At 37.8% G+C, this 12,415-nt stretch overlaps 1 protein-coding gene across 2 annotated transcripts in view; it reads left to right on the top strand.

Annotated features, from left to right (window-relative positions):
- The window catches only part of LOC127445442 (storkhead-box protein 2-like), a 65,131-nt gene that overhangs the window by 15,178 nt on the left and 37,538 nt on the right, over positions 1-12,415 (top strand). Inside the window, exon 1 of one of the 2 annotated variants that reach the window (XM_051705518.1) lies at positions 8,562-9,806. The exons of the other annotated variant lie outside the window; for it this stretch is intronic. Coding sequence (XP_051561478.1) covers positions 9,629-9,806 — 178 coding nt within the window. The 5' untranslated portion in view covers positions 8,562-9,628. Of the gene's footprint in view, positions 1-8,561; positions 9,807-12,415 lie in introns of those variants that run through there. 2 annotated transcript variants of the gene reach the window in all.

The following is a 12,415-nucleotide window of genomic DNA, read 5'->3' as shown; positions in this document are numbered from 1 at the left end:
ATGGAAGTGAATGGGGCCAAGGCAGAAATGTGAAGCTTATAATTTTATAAAAGCACGTCCATTAATTCTTTTGTTAAATCTCGTTTATTATTTAAGCTGAAAAGTTGTTTAAATCGTCATTTTTAAAGTCATTTAGGGTTTACTGTGTTGTGTCATCACAGGAAAGGTTACAAAGCATTTTTATCACACTAAAAACATGTTTGCACACATACTGTTTACGTCTTGTGGTTATACTTTTGAAACATTGAGTATTTTAATGTTTACAGATTGGATTTACTTCTGTTGTAAGTGCCTCACTGTAACCCAGATGAATATAATTTTGTGATCATTGTTATGCCACAAATGCTGTCGATTTAGATTAACTTGTACTGAACACAGAATATTCCTTTTTAATTAGTGAAATAATTACCGGTACTGTCTTCAGTCACAGTGAGTGTCTTTTGGATGCAAGCAAACAGAGTTGGATAGATGAGCCATTTTCAGTCCTGAAATAATGAGAGAGAACAAATCACAATCATATCATATGTTCAGTTTACACTGATATGAATCAGCTGTTGTTTGGAAAGATCGAAATAAGAAGCTGTTTATCATTGGCGATGTGCTGGGGCGAGTGGACAATTAAGTCTCTTTGTTTCCTGCCTCTGAAAATGTAGATTAGGGTCCTTGAATCTCTCAGATCTGTCAGGATTCATGACGTGGGGTAATGGGCTTGTCCAACTGATGCTCTGTACTCCTAACCCCCACCCTGTCCTGAGTCATTTTCATACAACTCTGATCATGTACATTTTTCTTTTATTTATGCAGTTTCATTTGTAAACATTATGGGGCTTAAATGCTGTAAAACAATATAACAAGAATAATAAGTACAACTTAATAAATGAATGAGGCTTTGATGACCATCAAAATAAAAACAAAACTAGATTATTCACATTTGAATTTAATCAGATTATAAAAATCTAATTGATTTGAGTATCTGAAAGTGTTCTGAAATGTTTCTATAGCTGAACTGGTAGAGAACGGTGCTACCAACACCAAGGTTATGGGTTCGATTAGGAAAAAAAAAAACCTTTAATGTAATGTCATTTGGAGTTAAATATTTGTTAAAATAATACTTGGGAGATGTTTCTGTTCTTTTGCCCTACAGTTGGCTTGGATTTCTTTTAGGTGTGTTAAATCTGAAGGGCTTTTACTCACTAAAGGCTTTTGGTTAAATTTTATCTTCTCTTAGTTAGGCCAAGTAGATTTTTTATTTTATTTATTATTATTATTATTATTAAATGAAGCATTCATTGAAGACTACTAGCTAAATGTTCCTGTAGCCTTCATTCTCCACCCCATTCAATGTTGAAATGATCTCTTGGTAGTGTCCACTTTTTTTAATACAGTTTCTGCATTCCTTCTTCCGTTTTTAATGAGTTGTTCTCAAGCTGTGGATCTGTCAAGTGTGGTGGATTGTGGTCTCCCTCCCTTTTAAAACGAGTAGACAGGGAGGAAATACCTTCATGCAGTGCTTCTCTTCAGGGCTTTTTAAAACTATCCTGTTGAGGTCACACTTGGATGTTTTTCTGAATTTTCTGAGTCCTGTGATCTAGCTCCGCTCACACAGAAGACAAAGAAATAAGAAATATGGTCTTGTCTCTTTACAAGAGCTAGAATAATAGATCTTGAATATATCAGAAAGAACTGGGAATTTAATGTTGACCCAGTATTTATGGAATATATGGATTATATAAATGTCTATGTACTTGAGTCAAAAATAATCCTAGAATATATTTTGATCTTTATTGTAATTTAGAGCTATTTCAAAACATCTTTACAGGACTGTTCTCATAGCTGATAGAGAGCGGTTACAGGGGTGGAATCTTATGAGGTGTATTGATCCATTGCTGCCATCTAGAGGCTTGGAGGGTCTGCATCCAGTCTTTTGCATCATTGTGACTGATATTTTTTAGTATTTTAATATAAATAATGAAGGGAACTGTGTATTTACAGCTTGAAAATAATAATAATAACAATAATAATAATAATAAAAGATATTTACACACTGGATCTAAAGCAGTGAAACCACAAAAGTACAGTTTAACTTGTAGTGCAATTCAGAGCTGATTGAATGCACCTTTAGCTTATTTGAGCATTTGTTTTAGTTGTTTACTCAATTTGAAGATTTGGTACATTACAAAGCTGTACGAATAAACATCTATTAGTGAATCTTATGTGGAATTTTGGTTTGCTAAAATGACTGAGGACTCTGAGTAATAAATTGTTGCATATTAAAGTATGAAGAAACAGCTTGTCACTTTTTTTATTTTTTCCTGAATAAAAATGACTTGTGGTATTGTTTTTCTGGTTTTATTGTCAAGCATGTAGACTGTTTATTTTTTTACTCTTAACTAATAACAGTTAATTAGTTAATCTTTAAAAATGAATAATTCAAATAATTATATATAGGCTTATATTGTTACTTGTCAGTTAAAAATAATGTATTCTTTTCATTATTATTAATAGTAATTAACCATTATTATCAATGCAAATACATTTAACATTTCAAAAGGCTCCTCAAACCCTCGGCATGTTTTCAGCAGCATCTCCACCATTCACCTTTTAGAGATGCCCTACTGCAGAGCCTATGAGCTCATCAAGCAACGTCACCATGGTTACGGCTGCTGTTGCGGCTCAGAAATAAAATGGCTGGTGTTTTTTTTTTTTTCCCCCATTCCTTTTTGTATGAATGAACCAGAGCAGCTTTGCCTTTCCCCCTCCCTTCTAACTTCTCTCCTTTTTTCTCTAATCCAATCTCCCTTCCTCCAATCGGCAAGCCAGGCCTGATAGTTTGTGACTTCAGCTGAAAGCAGGCAGACAGGGATTGGACAGTTTTGGGAAGATGTTAGCACAAGGCCTCCCTCCTCAAATATGCCTGAGATGAACCTGCTAAAGTATTTTTTTCTTTTTCTTTTATTTGTTTCTTTTTTTTATCTTATCTCTGTGGCACTTGGCACGTTTTGTGCATTTCCAGTGTTTGTCATGTGTTGTAATAGGACTACAATTGTGCTTATACATTTAAATACCCCTTTTCTCATAGGTTTACACAGACATGCAGAATTTGTAAGATGTTTAACATTCAGATGTTTAGCAAAGGAGATCATATTTTTTTCATTTAATATTTCAATATTTTCTTCAAGACAAATAACTGCATTTACACATAAAGTCCAAGTAATAGCTGTAATTGCACATTGTCCTGTTCAAAAGATTACATACCCTTGTTATGTAACACAAAAGGCTACAAGCAGTCGTTGTTGCTCAGAGGCAAACACGTAATATTTAAAACCAAGGGTATTTAAACTTTATTAGTTATTAAGTAATTATTTTGTCATATTACACATTTCATACATACATAAAATATTGGTTAAATGTCATATAGCTTCATGTTAATACTAAATTTAATATGGTATATACACTTACGAGCAGAACTGTAGTTAAACTGTATTACTAACACATACTCGCACCCTAATACCACTACAAACAAAACTAGAAACATTGCATGTGTGCAGGCCTACGGTCCTGACCAGACATTAATAATATAAATATTAATATTTTATTAAAACTGTTGTTTCCAATCATCTATAATGGCTTTTCCCCCTCAAAACTACAGGAACCAGTGATGGTTATGGCTATACATGACATGAAAAATATGTTTTAATAAGGTATGGGCAAATAAAATACCAATCAGTCAAAACATGAAATACTTGCTATCTGTTTGTATGTCAGATTTTAGAGGATGAACTGTTTTAGTGTATTTGAGCTGAGATCGGACTCATAGCACTGTTGTGCCACTAGAGGGTATGTTAGGATCAAACTCAATGCAGAATCAATGATCAATCTGAACACCTGTCATATGAAACATTTGTAGATGTTTATGTATGACATACTTTTCATAGCTTTGTATTTATATATCACTGCATAAGCCTTTTAAAAATTGCACTCTCCTCTGTGATTCTATTCCTTGATTGCATTTATTTTAATGCTTAGTGTTGGGGACTGAATATGATTCGCTAAATGTATTAACTTGTAGTGAAAAGCATGGTTTTTAGATTTAAATTGTACATTTATCTAATTGCAAGATATCTTCATACAACAACAATACAACAACAATTGTAAGTTAATGACTTGCACTAAGACAAAAGCATAATGAACTTAATACATCTGTTGATATTTATAGATGGTTAACATCAGGGAAATGTATTCCCTTATGTAAGACACAATCCCTGGTCGCCTCTAAATTAATTTGAGTAAAGTGTTTCACTTTTGACTGCAAATTTTGAAAAATTGGTCACCCCAACTTATAAGGCCAACTCACAGAGGTCACGTTCACAGCATGTTGTGTCACACCCCCTCTTGCTTCTAGTTAGCTTTTAGCCTTCGTAACGCCCTCTTGGAAGAAGTTTGTGCTGTGGTCACATTCTCTGTCATTTTAATTGCAGAGGGGGTGGGAGGGGATTGAAGGGATGGTATTGCTGTTTTGTCATGCTTAGTTGGCCTCTACCCTCCTCCTCTTCTTGATTTAAACCAACACAAAATAAAATTTGGTACCCCCTTTTTCTCAAGTACAATTATTATTGGGTTTTTTTTCTCCTGTTTTAATTCATGGATATTTTGGCAAATTACATAATTGCATTCAACTATGTATGTTTGATTGTATTTGAGGTATAATATTGCTTAATTTGTAAGGATTGAGTTCTCAAATATGTTGTGTGTTGTGCTGTAATTAAGTCTCTTAAGGCCTTTTAAGCTTGTTGGTGCTACCAGTTAGCCAAATTACCTTATGTTGCAGGTCATGTATTTTTAGATGTTTTAAATCTGCTGTTTCATTGTTTCAAATACAGTCAGAGAAATAATTTTGTATGCATCTTGTCAAAGAAAATAGTGTCACACCATCTTCAAATCTGAAAATATTTTTACTGTACTGTTTTGTCATCTGTAATTAAAAATCAGGTTATTGAAGTCCTAATCTGTCTTTGGTAAAATGCTGAATGGCATCTTGAATGTTTTTGGTAGGTTGTAATTACTGGAAATGTTAGTATCATCGCCTTATTTAGTGTCTGTCTCATAGTTAGCTGTTTTCTTATTGCTTTCACTATTATGGATCCAAACAAGCAAACATTTAATTAAAATAGGTTTGTTAGAGTTCAAAATATTAAAACTATAGATAAATCAGAATCAGAATGAGCTTTATTGCCAAGTATGCTTACACATACAAGGAATTTGTCTTGGTGACAGGAGCTTCCAGTACACAACAATACAAAACAGCAACAAGACTTTTAAAAAATAATTAAAATTGAATAAAAATAGATAAATATTTAAAAGAAAAAAGTATATATAGAATACACAATCGACAAAAAAAATAAATAAATAAAAAATAAATATATATATATATATATATATATATATATATATATATATATATATATATATATATATATACACACACACACACACATACATAAATACACATACATATATACATATACATATATACATACATACATACAGTGCATCCGGAAAGTATTCACAGCGCTTCACTTTTTCCACGTTTTGTTATGTTACAGCCTTATTCCAAAATGGATTAAATTCATTATTTTACTCAAAATTCTACAAACAATACCCCATAATGACAACGTGAAAGAAGTTTGTTTGAAATCTTTGCTAATTTATTAAAAATAAAAAACGAAAAAATCACATGTACATAAGTATTCACAGCCTTTGCCATGACACTCAAAATTGAGTTCAGGTGCATCCTGTTTCCACTGATCATCCTTGATGTTTCTACAACTTGATTGGAGTCCACCTGTGGTAAATTCAGTTGATTGGACATGATTTGGAAAGGCACACACCTGTCTATATAAGGTCCCACAGTTAACAGTACATGTCAGAGCACAAACCAAGCCATGAAGTCCAAGGAATTGTCTGTAGACCTCCGAGACAGGATTGTATCGAGGCACAGATCTGGGGAAGGGTACAGAAAAATGTCTGCAGCATTGAAGGTCCCAATGAGCACAGTGGCCTCCATCATCCATAAATGGAAGAAGTTTGGAACCACCAGGACTCTTCCTAGAGCTGGCCGCCTGGCCAAACTGAGCGATCGGGGGAGAAGGGCCTTAGTCAGGGAGGTGACCAAGAACCCGATGGTCACTCTGACAGAACTCCAGCATTTCTCTGTGGAAAGAGGAGAACCTTCTAGAAGAACAACCATCTCTGCAGCACTCCACCAATCAGGCCTGTATGGTAGAGTGGCCAGACGGAAGCCACTCCTCAGTAATAGGCACATGACAGCCCACCTGGAGTTTGCCAAAAGGCACCTGAAGGACTCTCAGACCATGAGAAACAAAGATTGAACTCTTTGGCCTGAATGGCAAGCGTCATGTCTGGAGGAAACCAGGCACCGCTCATCACCTGGCCAATTCCATCCCTACAGTGAAGCATGGTGGTGGCAGCATCATGCTGTGGGGATGTTTTTCAGCGGCAGGAACTGGGGGACAAGTCAGGATCGAGGGAAAGATGAATGCAGCAATGTACAGAGACATCCTTGATGAAAACCTGCTCCAGAGCGCTCTGGACCGCAGACTGGGGCGAAGGTTCATCTTCCAACAGGACAACGACCCTAAGCACACAGCCAAGATAACAAAGGAGTGGCTCCGGAACAACTCTGTGAATGTCCTTGAGTGGCCCAGCCAGAGCCTAGACTTGAACCCGATTGAACATCTCTGGAGTGATCTGAAAATGGCTGTGCACCGACGCTCCCCATCCAACCTGATGGAGCTTGAGAGGTCCTGCAAAGAAGAATGGGAGAAACTGCCCAAAAATAGGTGTACCAAGCTTGTAGCATCATACTCAAAGACTTGAGGCTGTAATTGGTGCCAGAGGTGCTTCAACAAAGTATTGAGCAAAGGCTGTGAATACTTATGTACATGTGATTTATTTATTTATTTATTTATTTATTTTTTTAATAAATTTGCAAAGATTTCAAACAAACTTCTTTCACATTGTCATTATGGGTTTGTAGAATTGAGGAAAATAATGAATTTAATCCATTTTGGAATAAGGCTGTAACATGACAAAATGTGGAAAAAGTGAAGCGCTGTGAATAATTTCCGGATGCACTGTGTATATATACATACATAAACACACATACATATTTATATACACTTATACATATATATACATACATACGCATACACATAAATTGTTCAAATGAGCAATTGGATTTGGATTTTGTTTTTTCTGGTTGTCAAACATTAGTGTAATATGTCCATAATGTCCAATATGTTTTAAACTACACCTTTGGTTAGTTTTCTAGGACAACTGGGTGAACTTGAGGGGAACTAACTTCATACATCCACTTGAAAAAGTGAGCGAAAATTTGTCTTTATGGACACAGCCCCAGAGAATATTGCACATGTAATTTGACATTACATATGCGTTGCATCCTGAAGGAGTAAAAAAAAAAAAAAGACTTAAAATTCACCATGAGTGTTTAGACTGAGAAACATTCCAAAATCTGAGCTGAGATTTCATATGCTTTTCAGATTGCAAAGACGTTAACAAATTTGAGTCAGACACACACACGCACACACAAGTAGGTTGTGAGAAAAATATGTTGCAGAAAAGTGAAGTTAGTTATGAGGAACGGCCTTGCATCCTTTTGTTTGCAGATGACTCTGATATTTTATCAAAATCAAGTGTAACTTATTGACATTTCAGCATCATTTTCCATTTACTGTTAAAGCATAATTTTCTGTAAAGCTGCTTTGAAATTATGTGTGTTTAAAAAGCACTAAACAAATAAAAATGACTTGACTTAAGTGTCGAAAAGTATCCCATTTATTGGTTTAGCTGTCCTCATTTACTTAATACTTAATGTCATTGCCTTGAAAAAAAATGCAAGATGTAAAACTCCGGACATTTACAAAAATGGTGTGCTGATGGAAGTATTGGAGTTCATCATTCAACGCGATTATGCCCCTCTCTGTTTCAGGGTCTATAAATTGCTCTCTTTTCTGTGTGAGTGAATCTGATGGTAGTGCTTTTATTTGTTTGGTCTTGAGCTTGTTTATGAGTGCTAAGAAGTGTCTTACATGTGTGGTTTTACATATGTGTGGTTGAATAGGATGAGTAGGTACAATTAGCATGGAACTAAAAGCAGCTAGTGGGGAAGCGATAGAGAGGATAAGCGCTGTCTTTAAATCTGTTTTAATTAAATAACACCTGCTTTGATCTATACATATTTTCCATTCAATGTTTATTTCCTTCTATACCCATTATTATTTTCTTTACAGTCGTGCTGATCTGTCTGTTGCATCCATGCTAACTCATTCCCTTCATCTCAGTCACGCTGAAACACGCACGCTCACGTACAGCTTCTGCTGCGCGCTCACACACTCGATCGCTTGCTCTGCTGATCTCCTGCCTCCCCCCTCACTCACACATACACTCACACACACACACACACACACACACACACACACACACACACACACCCCTTTTATAAGGTTCTGGCATACAGCAGTGTTAGCAGCAGCGACGGCAGCAGCATTGAAAGAGGAGAGAGCCACGGAGACAAGATGTAGTCGCGTGAATGAATGTGTAGCCTTGCAGCAGCCGTCCTTCTTTAAATGTGGAATTACTGAACAAAAGAGGAGGACCGTTATTCCGCATCTGCAATTGCCATTTTTCTACCTTCCCCTTCATCGCTCGTTTTCCGCCCTCCCCTTGCGCGTGTTGTCGTTTTCGACGGAGGCTAGTGGCATAGCCGGGGAGGAGGGAGGCTGGCACGGGCTTGTCTACAGACTGAGATCACCAAAGCTTCGAGGTCACGTCAGAGGCCATTCTCTTTTTTTCTTCCTTTTTTCCTCCCCCTTTCCGTTATTCCTTACTAGGCAGGCCTTTTGTTTTTCCGTGGACTTGTCCGAGGGGATGCCGTCACGCTGAATTGAGCTATTGTTGGACAGGCAGGCCTCTCTCTCTTTCTCCCTCCACAATACCCTACCCTCCCTCCTTTATCATCCTCTTCTCCTGCTCTTGCTGCCACTTGCTAAGCCATCCTTCCATTGCGATGCACCTTGCTTAAATTCGTATGTGTATTCATCCGTACATACGCACACACCGTCCAGAACCATCTCCACATTTCTTCTCTCCCCCCCTTTTCTCCCATCCCAGCGGTGCCTCCAAGTTAGCGATGTAATGTGCCCTTTGTGGCACGTAAATCCGGATGTTTGGCAGGTGGGTTGGTGGGATTCGTTCCAGCCAGGGGTGATGCCTCATAGGACAACCCAGACCAGCGCTCCCACGCCCACCTCCAGTCAGCCTGCCTGTCACTGAGCACGCCTGCCTGTGCCACCACGTGTCACCCCCGGTTTGTGTGTGTGTGTGCACGCGCGTATGTGTGTATATGTGTACGCACGTGTGCATGTGCGCGAGCACCTTTACCATGACTCTGGCCTGATCCCTGGACTGGGGTGTCCCCTGCCAATGTGGGGGAGGGACTGAACCTCAGGTTACTCCCCAGCCCCTCCCTCCCCTTACCCCCTTCCCTCCCCCCCTCCCCCCCAAAGGTAACCTGTCTGGGTAGGCCAGCATGAAGAAAACCCGCAGCACCAACCTCAGGCGGGCATGGCCCAGCTCGGATCTATCGGAGCGGGCCTTGGAGCGCATCCGCTCTCGCAGTGAGAAGGACTACCACCTCCATAAGCACTTTCCACCACCCCCTCCTCCATCCCACATCTCCCCTTCTCCACGGGGCTACATGACACCAGGTGGGTCCCCCAGGAGCTCTGATTCACCTTGGACCAGAGGCTGTAGAGACAATGTTTTTTTAGTTTAGCACATTAGTAACCTGTCATTCTCCATCAGTGTGTTTTGTTTAGCTGGGCATGTAGCTTGCTGTATTTGATGTACTGAGTGACAGTAAATGACAGGAGCTTTTGGAGCACACTATAGAGGCAAACAAATCACAGCAACACAGGAAAACGAAAGACTGCAAGAATTAGTGAAAGCAAGAGATGGATTCAAGCATCATGCATCCACCATTTTGATCCTGGCAAGGGTTTTACAGCATTAAGTTTGTGGCATCATGACTAGCAATTCAGGCAGTTGGTTTCCCTTTTGTATGAAAATAATGCAAGAGATTGTGAGATGGCATCAGGTTTCATGGCTGTTTTTCTCCATTTTGGTTTTCACTGTCAGAGGCGATTCTAGCGACTCTGGGGGCCCTAGGCAAAAAATAAGAGTGGACCCTTCTGCACCAACCACTTCATTCACAAAAATTGCCTAGAGCAATTTAGATCGTGCTATTACCGCCAGATGAATGTAGGCAGTAAAATGAATTTTATTTAAAAGAAATGTTTGTGAACATTTTCAACTGGAGAAGAGCATTATAACCTGGCATATATCCAGACGTGCGGTGTTGTCGAGCGTTCTGCATGTTTAGAGATGATCCAGGTGTCTGGATCACAGTGATGAAGTACAGTCCTGGCAGGGCATGTCAAATACGGTGGTCTGCGGCATCCTCTGGTATATAGCGCTTGGAATCTGGCCATAAAACCAGAATTGCACATTCAAATTGTGTTCAACAGCGAGTTTGCAGGTGCGTTTGCGCAGTTGCCTGATCTGCATAATTTATTTTGTAAATCGGGTGCTAAACAAGCACAGAGAGCGCGTACAAAAAACCGGCGCTTTTACCATATACAATTCATTCTTAGTGAATCTGCCTCTGAATGACAATCTAATCTTTTCTAAAGAAATTTGAAATAAACATGAGAATCCATAAAACTGTCTCTAAATGCACACATATATTTAGACTACAACTTCTAATGGACGTTGTTTGGTAAAGCTTCGCAATGACAAAAAGACGAGAGCTTGCTTTAATAGACTTGTGTCTTTGTTACATGTTTATGTCTGTAACTCACATTTTGATTTTGCATGTCAGATGTGTACTCCTGATGTAAATTAAGGAATTACTCTTACTGTAACATTTCTATCATAATACAGTGGTGAAATATCAAAGCTTGAGATTACGCCTTTCTGATGATGTAGCTATATTTTGTCACAATTAAATAAGAATTGTATGGAGAATAATTAAGTGAATGTAAACAATACTCATCACGACTCACGTGGCCTTTGGCAATCATTCCGTGAGAAGGGATAATTCAGTAAATATTACAGATTCTGTACCAGTCAGCACTCTCATGCTGCTTCTCCTCCTCCTCTTTCTTTTTTCTTCTTCTGACTCCCTGATTAGTACGTTGGACATCCTCTTCATGATGCCTGCATCCCGCTCTTACTTGAATTCGATCATAGCTAAAGGAATGGGAGCCCCCTAGGGGGTTTTCGAAAATGTCATTCTAGTCTACTAAGCATTGCCAAACATTGGTTTGAAGTGTCTTTGCTGTTAACTACCAGAGGTGGGTAGAGTAGCCAAAAACTGTACCCAAGTAAATGTATAATTGCTTAAAAAAAAAAAAAAACAATTACTCAAGTAGAAGTAAAAGTACTAACATAAATAATTACTTGAGTAAGAGTAAGAAAGTATCCAATTAAAAGAGTACTCAAGTAGTGAGTAACTTGTTACTTTCACAAATAACATAATAGATGTTTACTCCCCTAAATTCCATTACATAATACACATTTAACATGTATTACAGAATTATTATTATTAATGGAAATTCTGTCATCATTCACCATCATGTTGTTCCAAACCCATATGAATTTCTTTCTTCCATGCAACACAATAAGGAGATATTAGACAGAATGTCAGCCTTGGTCATCATTTACTTTAAGTGAATGTTTTTTTCTCTCCATATTTTGAAAGTGAATGGTGACCAAGTCTGTCAGTCCCTAATATTCTGTCTAACATATTTTGTGTTCCACATAATACAAAGGGTTACACAGGTTTGGAACAACATGAGAGTTGGGAAATGATGACAGAATGTTAAATTATGGCTGAGCTATATCTTTAAAGGGATAGTTCACCCAAAAATGAAAATTCTTTTATTATTTACTCACCCTCATGCCATCCCAGATATGTATGACTTTCTTTCTTATGCAGAACACAAATTAAGATTTTTAGAAGTATATTTTAGCTCTGTAGGCCAAAATGTGTATGCTCCAAAAAGCATATAAAGGTAGCATGAAAGTAATCCATAAGACTCCAGTAAATCCATATCTTCAGAAGTGATATGATAGGTGTGGGTGAGAAACAGATAAATATTTGCCTTTTTTTTTTTTTTTTTCACCAAAAACACAAGAAGAAGAATGTGAAGGTGATCTGTTTCTCTGTTTCTCATCCACATCTGTCACATCGCTTCTGAAGATACTGATTTAACCACTGGAGTCTTATGGATTACTTTTATGCTGATAACATTCG

This window comes from Myxocyprinus asiaticus, chromosome 8 (genome assembly GCF_019703515.2).
Source record: "Myxocyprinus asiaticus isolate MX2 ecotype Aquarium Trade chromosome 8, UBuf_Myxa_2, whole genome shotgun sequence".
NCBI classification, from domain to species: domain Eukaryota; kingdom Metazoa; phylum Chordata; class Actinopteri; order Cypriniformes; family Catostomidae; genus Myxocyprinus; species Myxocyprinus asiaticus.
The sequence above is the reverse complement of the archived record's forward strand: the minus strand, read 5'-3'. Positions and strand labels throughout refer to the sequence as shown.